At 40.1% G+C, this 17,388-nt stretch overlaps 1 protein-coding gene across 1 annotated transcript in view; it reads right to left on the bottom strand.

The window, feature by feature from the left end:
- llgl1 (LLGL scribble cell polarity complex component 1) overlaps window positions 1-17,388 on the bottom strand; it is a 49,427-nt gene that overhangs the window by 15,825 nt on the left and 16,214 nt on the right. Inside the window, exons 3-12 of the mRNA XM_042504988.2 lie at window positions 12,568-12,649; window positions 12,316-12,476; window positions 11,098-11,244; window positions 7,339-7,501; window positions 6,647-6,782; window positions 6,183-6,237; window positions 5,272-5,426; window positions 4,927-5,147; window positions 1,571-1,638; window positions 197-371 (exon numbers count right to left, since the gene is read on the bottom strand). Coding sequence (XP_042360922.1) covers window positions 197-371; window positions 1,571-1,638; window positions 4,927-5,147; window positions 5,272-5,426; window positions 6,183-6,237; window positions 6,647-6,782; window positions 7,339-7,501; window positions 11,098-11,244; window positions 12,316-12,476; window positions 12,568-12,649 — 1,363 coding nt within the window. The remainder of the gene's footprint in view (window positions 1-196; window positions 372-1,570; window positions 1,639-4,926; window positions 5,148-5,271; window positions 5,427-6,182; window positions 6,238-6,646; window positions 6,783-7,338; window positions 7,502-11,097; window positions 11,245-12,315; window positions 12,477-12,567; window positions 12,650-17,388) is intronic.

Here is a 17,388-nt window from a genome sequence, read left to right as displayed (position 1 = left end):
CATGAAAACAATCAGATGAGAGAATTAGGCCACAGATGTAGCTACAGATGTAGTGTCACAGGGCTGACTGTGTGTGTAATACACAGATTGTTTTTATTCCCAAAGCCTGTAAAATAAGACCCTGTGCTGGATCTCTCTTGTGACTTTCACTCTCTTATTCTTACTTCATTTCATGTCTCCTCATGCTCGCTCTCACCTTCCTGAAGGGAGGCCATTCCTCCTCCTGCTGCATGTCGGGGTCATCGCTGGGGTCCTGAGGATCGTCGCAAGGGTCGCAGTCGGTGTGGAAGACATTGGCTGTGCTGAGTTTGTACAGTGGAGTAAGAGCAACGCCTGATGCATCCCAGAAACGCACAGTGCCGTCCTCATGCCTATAAAACACACGATTCATTCATTCATTCATTCATTCAATGTAGTGCTGTGCCAAACAATCAAAACGGTGCACGGTTGTGTTCGTGTGTTCGTGTGTTCTTGTGTGTGTGTGTGTGTGTGTGTATGTGTATGTGTATGTATGTGTGTGGGCTGTCTGTCATGATCAGACAGTTGCTGATCAACAGTTGCTCATAAATATGAAAAAACTGTTTATTATGTACACATCCACATTCTGTACAATCAAATATAATAAGCCTGCAATTTATTCTTTATAATCTTTATGATGATCAGGGTTTTTATAAGATTGATGTAAAGATTTAACACTATGGCAGGTAGACAACCTGCAGCTCTTTTGTCAAGTTCCTCCAGTGGGTCTGACCCCCCCCCCCAAAAAAAAAGATTTGGAAATGAACAACTGATATTTTTTAACAATTTAATACATCATTGTTGCAGTGGCTACTCTTAAGTCTACCTTGGCTAGCTTTGGATTATAAATCCAAAAAAGGAAAAGTCTCAGAGGAAAATGAAGACTTCAGTAGTGCATATACAGATTTGTTTGCTTTCACTGCCAACGCTGCAAAGTTGGTAAGTGCCAATTACTCATAATTATATCATAATTAATCGTAGCCCACTGCAGGGTCACCAAATTGTGTCAAAGAAATTAATGAATGCTAGTTGGAAACCAAGATACTGGATGAGAGATTTTAACCTCATGATGGCGAGGTAGATCAAACTCCATCCTCTGGGGAACATGAATTTCTGTAACTAATAATCCAGCCTCTAGTTGTATAGATATTTCACAAACTATGCTCTTTCTCCAAATTCCACTCAGTCCAGCTGTTCTCCATTGTGCCGCATGCTACTGCTAGCTCTGCCAAACATCTGCGTATGGCAACATTATGCCAGCTGCTTCAGCATTTCTTTGTTGCCATTGCAATTCTGACAAATTTCATTGTTAACACATGTAGATCCAGAGTTATGCAGGATATTTGTTTGGATCACATCTGAGACAAAGAAAAAAAGAAAAAAACGTCTCTTTGCAGCTTTCAGTCGCTAACACTTACTAGAGAGCAGCAGATTTGGGCCAGATTTGTGTCATGAAGAAAAATAAAAACTGGATCCACCAGCTGTCTGCAGGCAGCCTGTGACTGTTTATATATGATCGTGTATGTATTGTGTGTGTGTGTATTGTGCATACCCTGTCAATAGCAGTTCTTGTTGTTTGGGTGGAGGAGCCAGGTTTTTCCCTCCACAGATGGGCCAAGTCTGCACACACACAAAGATTGGAGAAAAGTATGCATCACATTGAAATGATGCAAATGAAAAATTAAACACATTTTTAAAAAACGTCAAACACATTTCCTAACCCTTTCCATTGGATCATAATGCCAACTCCAAATGCCCTGGACCCGACACAGGGGCACGCCCATGTGGGTGAGAATGTGTTCAGAGAAACACACAAAACTCACATGAAAAGCTTTTGTTGGTTTTGCTCTGTTACAGTGCCAGTATCTCCGGTTTGGCCTCATGCAGACAGACAGACAGCGATGATTAACGAGAGTACCAGCTGTGTCTATGTGTGTCTGTGTGTGTGTGTGCGTGTGTGTAATCTGCCACTGATCAAACAGCTGATCTAAGCTACAAAGCCTCTGCAAAGCCTTTAACTGCTTACACCTGCTCTTAAAGTTAACACTACCAGCAGGCTGGTGGTCGCACTCCTGTAGGTTTAGTCAAAGCTGTTCAGCTGCCAGTCTGTGAGCTCACACATATTAGGGATGAAAATGTATAAGATGTTATTGATGCCAATGCCATATCAACTTGACTTTTTGGTCCAATTTTTTATAGATTCCTGATCGCTTTTCAGTGTAGGAACAGTCTGTCGGTCATCATCTAAAACTGATGAAATGAGAGAATATTTGTACAGCATTTCATTTAATTTCAGGTTTTCTTTGTCTTATCTGCTGAACCAGCCCGTGTGGCATTAATATTATCATTACATAGGATACATCCTCTAAGTAACATGCTCACACTCGTGCACAGAGTGTCAAATACATGACATTCCTGGAATTCAAGCCTGTGTTGTGTAGAAAGATATTCCAACATATTGTTGGTGCTTCCACTCTTATGTGAAAGTATGATTTTACTGACATTACCAGCGACACTGCTGTCAACTTTCTTCATGAAATCAGGGTTCCTTATTAAACAACAAATTCAAAGACTTTTCATGCCAAATTCCCTCAAATTAAAGGACCCAACATGGCATAGTGTGGAAAACCGATTCATTCAACATTCGTTTACTTGCTGTTTAACCTGTGTCACTTGACTTCAATCACGGATGCACTCATGTAACCATCGCAGTTTCTTAAATGCTGATTTAGCTTTGAACTATCTATGCCATGTCAGGTTAAAAAAAAGAGGCTGTTAGGTTAAGGATAAAGGTTTCATCTTACAAAGTGAATCACGTATTCGTGTGTAATGAATTATAAAGAGTATTTGCACATTTGACCTCGTATTTGTTCGCTAGGACATAGCAGTGTAGCAGAATTTAAATAACCTTTGTGTTGGTCTGTTTGCCTTGTGCTGGCGGTCAGCACGGTTGGCTGTAGAGTGTGGCTGCAGAAATACATGTCCCAAAAACAAGGACACATGCAGTGAGGGGAATGTAGCCTATTTGCTAAAATTAAGTTAAAAAACATATATATATATATATATATATATATAAGAATCTGCAGGAACCCTGTAAAATGAAACCACATTTTGGACAGTTTCTTCCCATCTGCAACTCTATCTTGTTGCAAGTTTCTAGCAGCATAGATGCTCAAGTTTGTTTTGCAGTGCACAGCTGTCTGAAAAACAAGCCAGCATCAATAAAAGGTATTGACAAGCCTGTATTGCATTGGATATGACAGTTTGGAATCGGTGCTCAATTTCTTAACTCATACCATGAGTAACTTCAAAATCCTTTGTTAAACCGCTAAAATTTCAATTCCCTTATCACCTGTTTATATCGCTCTCCACTTCTGAACAGAAGCAGCTGCTGACATGACACCTGACAGCCATTTGGAAGATTCCAAATCAAACCCTGTAACTGTAGTCTGAAGTCTGAGAGCATCCAGCTTGTATGTATGTACAAAGTATAAACACCAATTAGTGTAAATGGCTTCATTTAAAGCATGAGCAGCCTGGATATCGGCCAGAGTCGGTTTAAGGTGTTCTCAGGTTAAGCTGCTTACATGCATCTTGGATTCCCTGTAACTGAATATCCCTACTGCCATGAATTAACCAATTTACACAATAAGCCGTCGTTCTTAGCGTCCTGCCAACAGAGAAGCAAAAGATGTCGCTGGCAGCTACATGTGACGGAGGAGGAATCTATGCTAATGCATGAAAAAAAAAATCGAGATCCTGAAAGAAAGAATGCCAAAAGAATGTCTGAGGAATAAAGTACCAAAAGAAAATGGCGAAACATGTTTAAATGACACAGTAACAAAATAAATGCAAAAAATAATAATTTCTCTGCAAATGTGGGAGTTACATAAACATATATCTCACCCATTCTTGAGAATTGGGACAAATCATGTCCTACCCACAAAAAAGACCTTAACATTATAATTTATCACCAAAATAAATTTGTTTCTGGGATGAAACTTGACAACTCCCTTGTCACAAACAACAATTCACAATGTCAAACAATAAAAAAAGGTTTTTTTAAAGCCTTCAAAATCTGGTCTCTATCTATCTAATCTATAACCATCTTTGTTTTAAAATGTTTTTTTATTAAAATGTTGGCCCTTTAAAGATGTGTTCCAGATTTTTGTCAACTGTCAGATTTCTACAAAAACATAATTTAGTCAGGCATTAAATTAATAAGCTGAATATCAAGGACTTCTGTCTCACTTCCTCAAAGACGGGAATGATGCTCAATCACTGGTATGATATCAATTTTTTTCTTAAAATGAAATAAATAAATTTGCTGATGGGTGTGTCTCAACCACAACATGTCAATTCACTCACATGGTTGGCTCATTACAAGGTTTTATAGTTAAGACTTTCATCTTTTATAATACATTTTCCCAATAAAGTTGTAGAGTATAATAATAAAAAAACAAGTTTTTGTCCCAATTCTCAAGAAAGATTGATCTACAAAAATGAGCTTTATTTGTAATGTTTGCCAGTCAACGCAGCTGAAAAAACAAAGCATTTTGTGAAAGTATATAGTCAACCACAAAGCAGTCTCTGTGACAAAACATCTGTTGCATAAAAAGATAAACGTCTGGTCACTTTGGATTCCTCTGAGGCTAAAAAACTCCACAAAAATCAGTTTAGTGTGGAATCTAATCAAGATTTCACATAATCAGATAATTGCCTTACTTGGGGTATTTACTTGATTGCTTGTTTATCACTTACTGAGTATTCTCTTGACCTCCTTTTTTGTTAATGTATTTGTTATTGTTGTTTTAGGAGATAATTTAGACTATTTTAAGAGCCACAGAGAAAACTGATAATAATAAGAATTTTTTAACAAACTTTTACAAATGGCAGTGTGCTTCTCACCCCGTGTGCCTGTTGCCGGCTCTGCTGTGCTTTGCCAGCGTTGACCAGCCTCTCCCAGAGTTTGGGAGGGACATTGGAGACGTGGAAGGAGCAGGTGATGGCTGAGGAGTGGAGAGGAGCCAAGTAGGGAGTGGGCAGAGTGGGCCACCCGGGGGTCTGGAGGTCAATCACAACCAGCTCCTCTTCTAGTAACACGACCAACGCAGACGGATCATCGAACTCTGGAAGGAGAGACGAGACAGAATCATTTAGACTAAATTCCACAAGATGAGAATAGCCAAAAAACTCAGCTGAAAGAGAAACTGTATATTCTGTATTCAACATTAACATTGACCAGCTGCTGACCTTTTCCTTGCTCTACGTTGTGGACCGTGAAGAAGTCGATGACTCGGGATGTGAAGTCCAGAGTGACGTGGTCTTTGTCTTGTTGAATGGTCAGGCAGTGGCGGTCACCGTAGCTGGCTCGGGGCATCCCTCCGCTGTACAACAACACTGGAGAACTGGCGGGAGGCACACAGAAAGTATTTTTATTCACAGCAATTTTATCACTCATCTAGAACGTCATCGAGCAAATCTTTCCAATATAATAAGGCATCATTGTTGTCATTTTTTTTACATTCATGGATTAGTGTGTGTTTTTTAAAGACAAGAACTAAAGGTGACATATAGAAAATAAAAATACCATTGGCAGAAAACAAAAGTGCTTTTCCTTTTATTAACTATGTGGAGTAACAGTGAGAAAACATCAATGAGGTGTTGATTATGAATATATATATATATATACATATATACATATATATATATATATATATATATATATATATATATATATACATATATATATATATATTAGGGATGGGAATCTCTGGATACCTCAAGATTCGATTCGGATTCTAAGGGCTAGACTCTGATGATAAAACGATTGTGCACCTTTTAGTGATCAATCGTTTTATTCTATTATTTTTTTATGCATCATTTTTTCTATAAATTTCTTTTTTTTTCCACTATGTGACACCTAAAACAGTGTATTGCCTTGCTTATTGTATCACAATATATTGCAACATATTGAATCATTAGCCCTGTATCACAATACATATCATATCGCCAGATTCTTGCCAATACATGGAAGTATTACATATAATGAAGAGAAGACAGGAGTAGAGATTCACTGGCACTCTAATCCAAAATACAAAGTATAACTGCAGACATCAACCCAGCAAAAAAAAAAAAAATTGCCAAATAAGCCACAAACTTACCCTGCCTGCGTTGTTCTCCACAAGATCTTGTTGATGGCCTTACAGGGAAACGGACCTGTGACAGGCAATCATGAAGAGTAAGATTAAAAACATAACAGGGACGTTAGTCAGACTAAAGCTATTAAAATCTCCTTTTAAGTCAGAGAGAGGGCGAAAGAAAGACAAATAAGATTTGAATGAGATAAATCTAAAGCATGAGCGCCGCACCTACAAAGACCCTGACCCTCATCATAATATAAAGTAACTATGACTCACAATATGTCAACAGTTATGGCTCATTAAGCAAGTGTCAGTCACAAGATTTTGGTCTTTGTGGGCAAGAGCACAACCTTCACATGACCTGGAAGAAAACGTGCTCTAACATGTTTCTTACAAACACAAGATGGGAAACACAAATTAGTGTTTCCCATCTCATGTTTGATGTCTGTGGGTGTGTGTATGACTGCAATGTATGCATTTCTCACCATATGGGATGGTGGAGGACACTGGTTGGTGGTTGTTGGTGTTGCCATTAGTAACAGCCCACACAGAGTAGCCGCCATCGTTATGAGAGCTGACAAATAAGCTTCCAGAGCGTTCCCACACAAGACTCTCCAGCTGCTGCAGGACGGTTCACACACAGTATATATGCATCAAACCAGGTTGCACAGCAGAAAAATTATAGTCACGATTATTGCCATTGCAGAAAGATTAGATTCAAGTGTCTTCTTCTTCTATGATTTATAGTGTCAGTGTAGGAGATATGGGTCATATGCTGTGCTATGTTTACTGTATTGTATGTATTTGTTTTGAACTACTATCTGTAAAGCCAATTGCCCCTCTGGGACATTAAAACATTTTTAATCTTGACTCTTGATCAGCGAATAGCTCATTCACTTTTGTTGTCATTCCAAACAGAGTAAATAAAAAAGACCTATTTAGAAAGATGTCCCATATCCCATGACCATATGTTTTACACTTTATTTTTGTTATTCCCCTGTGGCCTGCTTCAGTAAACAGTAATATGTCAAGAACAGGGTGACAAAAATAGGCTGACACACCATTAAATATGCTTTACAAGTACTCTATTGTACCAGCATGACAGATTCATTGTAAAACACTGTCAGTTAAAAGCAAGCACCACAGTGCACTAAGCGTTGCTCTGTTAACCAGGTACCTGCTTGCCCAGGAAGAGCTGCTCAGCATGACGGCTGCTCAGATCCCACAGGACGACCAGACCCCGGCTGTAGCCAATCAGAATCTTCCCTGACTGCTGAGGATGTTCCTGAAGAGACTCCACCGGCCCTAAGGACTTTCCGCATCTGTAGTCATCTGGCAGGCTGAGAAAACAAAACATTACCCATCATCCTACACATGTAGTTTATTTGTAATCCAGCATGCTGCAAGATAAAACATCTAAAACGCAAAACAAGGAATTTTCAACAAAAGGAGCTCACCACATCGAAGCGGAAAGAAATACGCCTTAAAGTCAAAGATTTAAGGCGTATTCACTATAAAAGCAACACTTTGAGCTGGAGAATGATTGAGGAAGACATCAACATCAAAGATCATCCTTGAACAGAGGCAGGAATTTACGCCCACCTGTTATCATGTGACCACAGTGACCACCCTACTTACTTACCATAGTTCAAGACCAGTTTGTTACTTTTACTTTTGGAGTATGTTTAACGTTTGTACTCAAGGTGTCTTTGGATGTGAGAGGATGTGTGGAGTGTGTGTGAGAGTGGAGTCTTTTAGTGTATGGCTGGCAGTAATTTACAATCAATCCTCGACACAGCGGAACAAAACGTGAGGAAGATAATACAAGGAGTGGACGGATTCTGTGCATGTTGATAATCCAGTTGGTAAGTCGAGACTTTTCTTTTGCAACAAAACAACCTAAAGCAAAACTCCAAAAATGTTCAAACTTATGTATAATCTAATCAACAGCAAACTCAAGCCAGCTGCATAAACTCTAACACTACCAGAGGCTGCTTTTCCAACAACAACAACAAATCAACATCAAGCTTGAGCTGCTGGAGTTTGCGAACTAGACATTCCTCTGAGGCAGCGGAGGAATGTAGAGCAGGACACACCCTCGAGATGTCAGAGGATTCCCTCAGCGACGGACCGGGAGAAGACAGAAGACGAAGACAAGAGAGGAAGCATCAGAGAGACGGAGAAAATGAAAAAGTATGAAAGTGGGACAAGAAAGCAATGCAGCTTTCTGGGCTATCTGCTGCGGATGAGGGCAGTCGCATCGCAGAAGAGATGGTCAGCCTGAGAGAGAGAGAGAGACACACACACACACACACACACACACACACACACACACACACACACACACACACACACACACACACACACACACACACACACACACACACACACACACACACACACACACACACACACACACTTCTGACTGCTTTGGTAGTGTCCACTGAGGAAGATCCTCTCCGGAAGCACAGAGGCAGAAACATTTCCAACAAAGCATTCCATTGTCTCCGTCGCTCCGTTCGAGTATTTTTAGGGAATCCAGCATCCTGCTACAGAGTCCCGGTGATGAGCCTCTGTGTGTGCATGTGTTTTCAAGTGTGTGTGTGTGTGTGTGTGTGTGTGTGTGTGTGTGTGTGTGTGTGTGTGTGTGTGTGTGTGTGTGTGCTTGTGCACATTGGAGATTCAGCTGAAACACTTCCCCAACCGGAACACGGTGTTTTGGCAAACAGTACAAAGCCTCCCTGTCTAAAACCTCCCCTCCTTTACACACACCATACAAATCTCTCTCTCTCTCTCTCTCTCTCACACACACACACACACACATACACACACACGCACGCACACACAAGCCTTATCAGGGCCCTCGTTAGGCCTCAGTTCTGCCCACTTCCCTAAACAAGCCTGGTTAATGAGGGGTTTGGTCGCCCAGTCAGACCGTCACACAGCAGAATGAGAAAGAAACAACAGTAGCGCTGTGATGAGCTGCCAGTGTATCAACACAGGAATGCCGCGGGGAAAGCTGCAGCATGAAAAATAAAGAAAATACTATGGTTTCTATGAACAAAGGAAGAAAAAATACCACAGCATGCACATCTATTGCACATGGATTATTTTCCATAATGAAGTTTTGTGTAACAGGACATATTTCCAGTTTGTCCAGAAAATGTGTATCTGTGCTCCACTAACACTGTGTTTTTCTTAAGTTCACTGCTGACTTCTGACACATGGCTGCACACAACATTGCAAGAATGTGGAGCAACTGGACAAAATAATAGAAACATCATGTCGTGCCGTATAAAAATACACAGCTCCCATTTGCTTATACAGTGTTGTGGCATAATAAATAATAAATAAACTGAGAGAAATTCATCTTTGCCACATAATGTTAATTTGCAGTGTTTATCACTGGTGCATCAGCAATTCACACAACTGCTACAGTACATTCTGGTTACAATGGTGACACATTGACTCATGTTAGAGGTCTTCACGGGTCTACCCAAACCACAGGACTTGAGACGTGACCCGGGACCTGTGACAGTTCACACAGAAAACACTTTCTGTTTTCATGGCCCAAAACTGTAGAAATCCCTCCCCTTTGATATTCGAATGGCAAAATTACAGACTGATCTTTTTAATTTAGCTTTAAATATGGGTTAATTCCACTGGTATTATTGTTAAAGGTTTGTTGTATTGCAACCAAATAGGTAAATGATTGGATCGGGGTCACGTGCATCACATCATGAGCAAAAACAGCTTTGCTAAAGTTATTTTCAAATAAATGTTCAGGTCCAGTCAGATCTCTGAAAGATTTCCCCGAGTCCATTAGAGTTTGAGTATGTCATTTTTTGGACAAGCAAAGACCTCTAACTCTACCATTGACTACCATCATGTAGCTTTTTGTGCCAAGTTAAAAGTTGCTAAAAACTAAGTTTCAAAGCTTGAGGTTTTTCAAAGTTAATATTTGGAGGGACAATCATAATAAGTTATTATTTATCAACAGTGTATAACCCAATTAATCTGTTTCTTCAGGTCTGTGTGGGTGTAGACTGTCACATCTGATTAAACACCCCCATGCTGATCATAACATTTAAATCAAATGTAGCCAAAACAGCTACTTTGTCAGAACACTGTGTGCTCATGTAGGACCACATCATTTACGTTAAAAAAGCTGGAGAGAAAAACATTTTCAGGTCTTTCACACAAAGTCTGACAGTCAACATTTTAGCAAGGGAGTTGTCAAGGAAAATCCGGAAAGGAGGAATTGAGGTTGCAGCTTTTCAAGCTTAACTTCACTTATTTTACTGCGTACTACAGCTATTTTATTGTACTGCACTGTATTTTATTTCATCCACCCTTTTTTCCCCCAGAATCCCGTTCCTTAAAAAACATCTGCTCCAATTCCTATCCAAGATTTATTGTACACATCCAATGCAACATTGTCCCAACACAGATGCCTCTAAATCTCAGTTCTGTGCCAAAGACACCATTATTTTCATCTGATTCAGTGCACCTCATGCACACACCTAAAAACTCTTCAGCGGATCTGACTGTTCTCACGGTCCCTGAACCACATGACCCTGACCTGCCTGCCGCTGCTTGGGTCAAAAGGGATATTTGTTTCTATGTGCACGTGTGCGCCCGACCTGCTCAGCTGGAGCTGTGAGAGGAGGAAACTGGAGTGTTTAGTGTTTAGAGGAAGACATACTGTGACAGGGCTGGAGAGGAGAGAATGGAGACTGAGTCAAAAAGGAAAAGAAGTTTAGTAAAAACATGGGTTTAACACAGAAAGCACTTATAGAAAAAATATAAAGAGAACCTAGAATATTATTATTAACGTAATGATTGACAAGCCACTGGTTGTGTCGCTCCAAAACAGTCCTTACATGGCTCCATATTTTGATTTTTTTAAAAAAAAGCATTTATGAGACATTCTCACCTCTGCATGACCTGATCCTGGAGCAGCGTCTGGTTGTCCTTCAGTGAGAGGCGGGGCAATTCAAGGAAGTACACGCCCCCTCCCTCTGTTCCAATGCAAAGCAGGTCGCATGACCTCAGCAAGAGGAGGACAGTCACCCGAGTGGCACTGAAAGGAGAGGACGAGGAGTAAGAGTGAAAAGAGTGAAGTTGTGATACACCTTTATATAGGACAGGACATGAAGTGTTTACCTCTGATGACAAGTTCAACCACCTTGTTCGCCTTGAATGGAGTGCAACATGATTGACCATTCAAATGCAAGATGGCAAGGTTCTGCAGTTTGAGGGCGGGAGTGTGACTCGCCACTTACAGGATATACCAACAGTGTATATAACTGTCTCTGTAACTGCTATATAAAATATGACAGTATGTGCATGCATCCTTTCCTGTGACTCCCTTGTGCACGTGCACACCATTTGCATCCAGTGCAGGAACAGACAACGTCAAACTTCTATACAGAGCCGATACTTAGTGTAAATGTGTTTATTTGCCTAAATGCCAGACAAAAATATCTTAAAAACTGCCTTTGATGTTATGAAAATAGGGCTGTCAGCATTAACACGATTGCGAATAAGGTATGTAATTTAAGCGTTTTTTTTTTTTTAAATCACACTAATTGCCAGCCAACATTTCCATCTTTAAGATGCTGTACCAGGCTGAGTTTAAAGCTAGAGTGATGATACTGGTGTCATATGAAACTAGAAGCCCTGAGGAATGCAGTGATAACACAGGAATGCAGCGAGGAAACCACACAAGCTTCTCAGTAAGGGGGCTTAATAACGCTCCAAATTTAGGCTAAATTTTGGCAATCGAAAAATGGCATGGTCATTTCACAGGGTCCCTTGACCTCTGACCTCAAGATATCTTTAGGTACCCATGAGTCTCCCCCTTAAAGACATGCCCATTTTATGTTAGTCCCACGCAGTTTTTGCTGTCATCTGATTCCTAATCAAGACAATCGAATATTTGCTTTACCTTGTCAATGTGGGCTTCAAAACTTTTTGTAATGCAAAATAATGGAATTAAAAACATGTGATCATAAAATGTGATTATTCACGATAAACTATAGAAATTCTGCTAGTAATTGGGATTTTAAAAAATTGTTCCGACAGCCCTAAATGAAAACTAACAGCAAAAAATTATGACGATCTAAAAATGTATCAACAGGATTTTGTGTACCTGCAGCTCTCAATTCCCGGTCGTCCTGGGAGACTGTAGCTGTTCACTTCCTGTAGAGAGACCACGCCTTCTCTCTTGACCCCTCCCACCTCTTTCGGGGCCCCGGCCACCAGCTCCCACAGGTGAATTGTGTTGTCATCCAGCAGAGACAGCAGGCGGCCCTATCACAAGGTAAAAATAAACAACACATCACTTTTGACACCACTATGGTCACAAAAGAGTCATTACATTAAGTGGCATGATGGAGCTTACCTGTCCTGGCAGGAAGTGGATTTGTGTGACAGCAGTTGTGTCTTTGTGTAGTCCTGTGAACTCCACACCAGGAGACCCGTAGCTGCAAGGGTCCCGTTAAGGAAATTCAAAACAAAGCAAGCTTTTACACTGAACAATAAAATACTTCATAAATCAACCCCAACCCCATTTAGTGAGTAATTATTCTTCTGAAGATCGGATCAAATTGGACCCAACGTCCACCCCGGTATTTAAGGGAACACTGACCGTTCCAGTCTCTTCCATTCCTGAAATATGAGTGACAAGAAGTCACGGTTGGTACACCTGAGGGTTTTACGGGATGCTAACCATGCCTGTATCGGTTCTGAGTCATTACAACCCTCTGTTACCAAAATATAACCAATAAAACTTTTCCGGATGTCAATAACTGCCACTCCCAGTGGTTGTTGGAAGTCCTGGTTGGTACCATTGGATGTTGAACAAGGCGTAGAATGCAAAGTCACATAATAGCACTATCTAAAACTACAAACTAAGGATTGAGACAGAGAGGTAGACCAGCAGCTCCTGTGTTCAGTGAGGTAAAATTACTTTTTTTGTCCATGGGAGTCTGAGCGCACGACTGAATAAATGAGACTTGGATTATACTGAATGAGTTGTGTGAGAGTTTGTAAACAGATGTTTTGATTTAGATTTTCTGTTGTTAAACTCGGAACTCTACGTATTCAAGTTTTCAGAAAAGTTTTTGGATTCTTCACTAACAGTGGAGGCATGTGAGAAAAATAACACTTTCATCATGAATTTAACATGAAACGAAGTGATCAGCTGACATACAAATGATCATTTGGGAGGTGAAGTATTCCTTTAAGCTGCAAGTACAGTGTGTTTTAAAGACAAACAAACATAGCGGGGACCTAATTCTAGTCTATATAATCTATGTTTGGAAATAATTTAGTTTAACCACTGATGCATTACACAAGGAACAATATCTTTTACATAATAATACATTTGGAGTATATGGCACCATCGCACTGTGTCTGCTGAAGAGAAAATGTTTTCTTTTAAAATAGAAACTGAATGAAAATGTGCAACTGAGTGGGCAGAGTCCATGAACAGTTTAACTGGTAATTCTGCGCTGTAAACCAGGAGAAACACACTGGTTAGGTGTAATAGCAGGGGAGAAATTAGAGCACTGTAACAAAGCTCATAGCAATTACCAACACCAGATGACGCAGATGCTAAAAACTACCACTCTGTATGTGTGTGTGGTGTGTGTGTGTGTGTGTGTGTGTGTGTGTGTGTGTGTGTGTGTGTGTGTGTGTGTGTGTGTCTTCACAGAGTCCTCTTCCATTTGTTAGTCCAGTAAATGAAGCTGAGCTGATAAAATAAAGGCTAAACTCAAGAACTGTGACGCTGAGTTCACACAACTGGGCTAAGTTGGACTAGACTGCAAATTAGTACATGCACACACACACCCACACACACGATATCAGCCACACACATACATATACACACTTGTGAGCAATACCGACACACTTAGTACACTGCTTACATAAGCCTGTAGGAATGTGGATTAAAAATGCAGAAAAATAAGAGGAAATCGGGGGAGTTATCCTGTTTGTATTTGAATGTGTGGAGAGCTGGTTCGTTGTGTTCCCTAAATCATAATTTCTTATTATATTTTTATTAAGTATTATCATTTTTCAATAGAATTAATATTATTACCACTACATGTAATTCCCTCTTTTCATTCCTATTCATATCTTTACTCCCCTGACGAACATCTTTTCTCATGAAAAATTGGAAAAAATCCACTTCTCTTCATCTCAACTTTCTTTCCCTAAACTCTCAACCTCTGTGTGATACCCAAGAAATCAGTGAGGGATTACTCATTCCCCACATCCTTAAACCCTTTCTTTCCACTGCTTTCTAATAGTTATCTTGCTGGAAGAAAGGTTACCACAATTTGTTTGCTGTAACCATTTTTCCCATCTCTGCCCGCAACCACTCGTTTCCCCCACGGGGGTCCAGCAGAGCTTAAATAACAACATTCCTCTGCTGTCTCCTCTCTCAGCTTCTTGGTAACCCTCTTCTTCTAACTCCGCTCTACTCTACACAAAATCGTAGGTTCAGAGAAACCTACCTGCCCTCCTCTCTCCTGCCTTAAATCCCTCCTTTCTCGTTCCCTCCCTGCCTTAATTCCCCGCAGGCCTAGTTGAGTGTTATACTAGCATTCCTTCAGTGTTGTCACTTCCTGTCCTGGGTTTTATTCCCTGCAATAACACATGCCTCAGACAGCTGGAGGTGGAGGTGTGAGAGGAACATTCACTCACGGGTCATGAACCACCAGTCCAGACAAAGACAGAGACTGACACAGAGTTCAAGTGAGAGACGAATTAAGCAAAGCAAAGTATTCTGCTCCTTTGAAGGAAGAATTTGAAATTTCAGGTTATTTGCTTTCTTGTAGCATTGCAGAGAGCGATACCCCTCTAACTTTTAAACATTGGATGTAAAGCTACAGCCAGGTAGCTTATCTCAGCATAAAGACTAGAAACGCATTTATTTATTTGTGGCACATCGCCAAGATCAAAACATCTGCTGCCAAGAACTGATTCTGTATTTTTAGAGCTGGACCGCTCATAAGGAGCACTATTGGACTATACAGCTCTGGAAAAAATTAGGGACCACTTCAAATTTTTCTTGAGCCGTAAGGAAGCAAGTAATGTTCTAAACACAAAAAAACAATATTTTAATTATGGATTACTTCTCTAAATGCACTCATAAATCATTAGCAGAAACTTTTTTTTTTTTATTAGGATACTTTTTAATGTGTTTTTTGTTTTCTATCCATTCCTAAGTTCTTAATACAGAAATCGCCTTACAGTGAAAATGACAATAAATGTTTTTAAGAGACCTCTTTTGAAAAAAAAACTAACAAAGTGAGATTATTTAGTTTTCATGAATAATTAACTTATATCAATGAATAAAGTGATGCCTTTAAAAAAAATCACATATCCATATGGATTTTCATTTTTGTCATTGTGACTCAAAATATTTCTAAAGTGCTTCCATAAAACAGTATGTGGGAACTAAGAATGTTCTGTGACCATAATAAGATGCATTATAAGATGATCAGCTCTGAAAGGTTTGACAGATTAATTGTCTACCCAAAGTCACAAACAGCTGCTGAGGAAAAATAAAGAACTCATGGAGAGCTCAGTCTGTGCTGCGTTCACAGGCTCACAAAAAACTCCTAATTTCTAGAGGGAACACAGAACGATACAAAGAGACACACAGGCATTTAAGAGGGAAAAAAAGAAAGTTTGCCATTGTCCATAACGGTTGGAAAGTTTCCTCCAACTTTCCAGGTCATAAATCATACCTCAGGTGGCAGTCCAGTTGAAAATTTCTACTAGAAACTAGGAAATACCAACTTTCCAATGCAAATTGAATGCACCATTAGTATCTGGCTATTTCATGGTTGGGGGGCATGGTGTCTTCCAGGAGTCTCTGTCCCTGACCAAGTCTTCAATTTTTGGACCTTTAAGCAGACAGGTTTTGATCCTCTCATCTAACACATCAACAACTGTCAAACTGCTGCTTTATGCAGCCAAATGAATAATGTTGAAATACGTAAAATGTATCAAACAGCTGTGTTAGAAGGAGATTTGGTGGGCAAAAAGTTGACAACCTGAGAAAAAACAACTATGCAGGAAAGATGATTTAAAAAAAAGACAGAAAAATGGAGAAACAGAAAAACCGAAACAAAAGAAGTTGTACTGCTGTGCTCTAAATTTATAAGTGAGACAACTGACAGGAAAGTAAGTGAATAGAGAAAATCCACAGCTTCCACAGCTGTGTAAAAAAGATCAGAGGGGCTGAAAAACAGATGGACAGCAGCGGCTTGTGTGTGTATTTAAACTATATAACAGTGACCACAGTTCATTCATCACAAATCTATACAGTGTCTCCCACAAGTTTGAGCTGACTGTGCAAGTGCAAAGAAAGCTGTCAGTGCACAGACAAAAAAATAACACTGTGTCAGAGCCTCGACACTTGGCTGGTCTGTCGCACCTCTGACAGGAACCAGGCCACGACCATCTCCAATTTCAAACTCTGTCAGCTCACAAAACTCCAAATAAATATGTCCGACAGGCAGCAGGACAAAGCAGGGCCGAGGCTGTTGCTATAAGGAGGGAGGACAAAGTGCGTGTGATCAAGACAACGGACTAAAAACGCGACCGTCGCACATGATTCACACACACTTCCTGGTCATGGTGATATCAGAGGACAGCTGGTGGAGGGATTCCCGGTGATGATGTCATCACCTCCTCTCTCGGGACAGCTGTAGATGGAGTCCCTCCAGCTGTAACCTCATTTTAAATGTGTCTATGTGTCCCCTCTGAATTAAGCCCCCTCCCCCATGGGGCCTGCTCATTGGCTAATATTGCAAGTCCACTAAAGTAGTGGGCAGATAATAAATGTGTAAATGTGTCACAATGCCTTCGCCTCAATGCAACAGTGAGGCCACTCTGTTAAATACAGATACACAAACTTGCTAAGATGCATAACTAAGTAAAATTCATATGACAGGGTTCCTAAACATCTTTCATTTCAAATGTTTATACTTTTCCAAGCTCAATTTCCAGACCTCTGTATGATTTTTCATACCAAATTTGACATCAGAGTACAAATAGCGAGATGTTTATTTTGTAAATAAATACATAAATACCTACAGTTTAAGGCAAGAGTTTGAATGCCTCCTGAAATTAAATTTAAGATCAATTTTACAGTTGCCAAAATTGAATAAAAAAGTGAACCAATATCAGTAACTTAGTGTTAAGG

This window comes from Plectropomus leopardus, chromosome 18, assembly GCF_026936395.1.
Source record: "Plectropomus leopardus strain MGB_pleo_1.0 chromosome 18, ASM2693639v1, whole genome shotgun sequence".
NCBI classification, from domain to species: domain Eukaryota; kingdom Metazoa; phylum Chordata; class Actinopteri; order Perciformes; family Serranidae; genus Plectropomus; species Plectropomus leopardus.
This window is presented reverse-complemented; position numbering and strand designations above follow the sequence as displayed.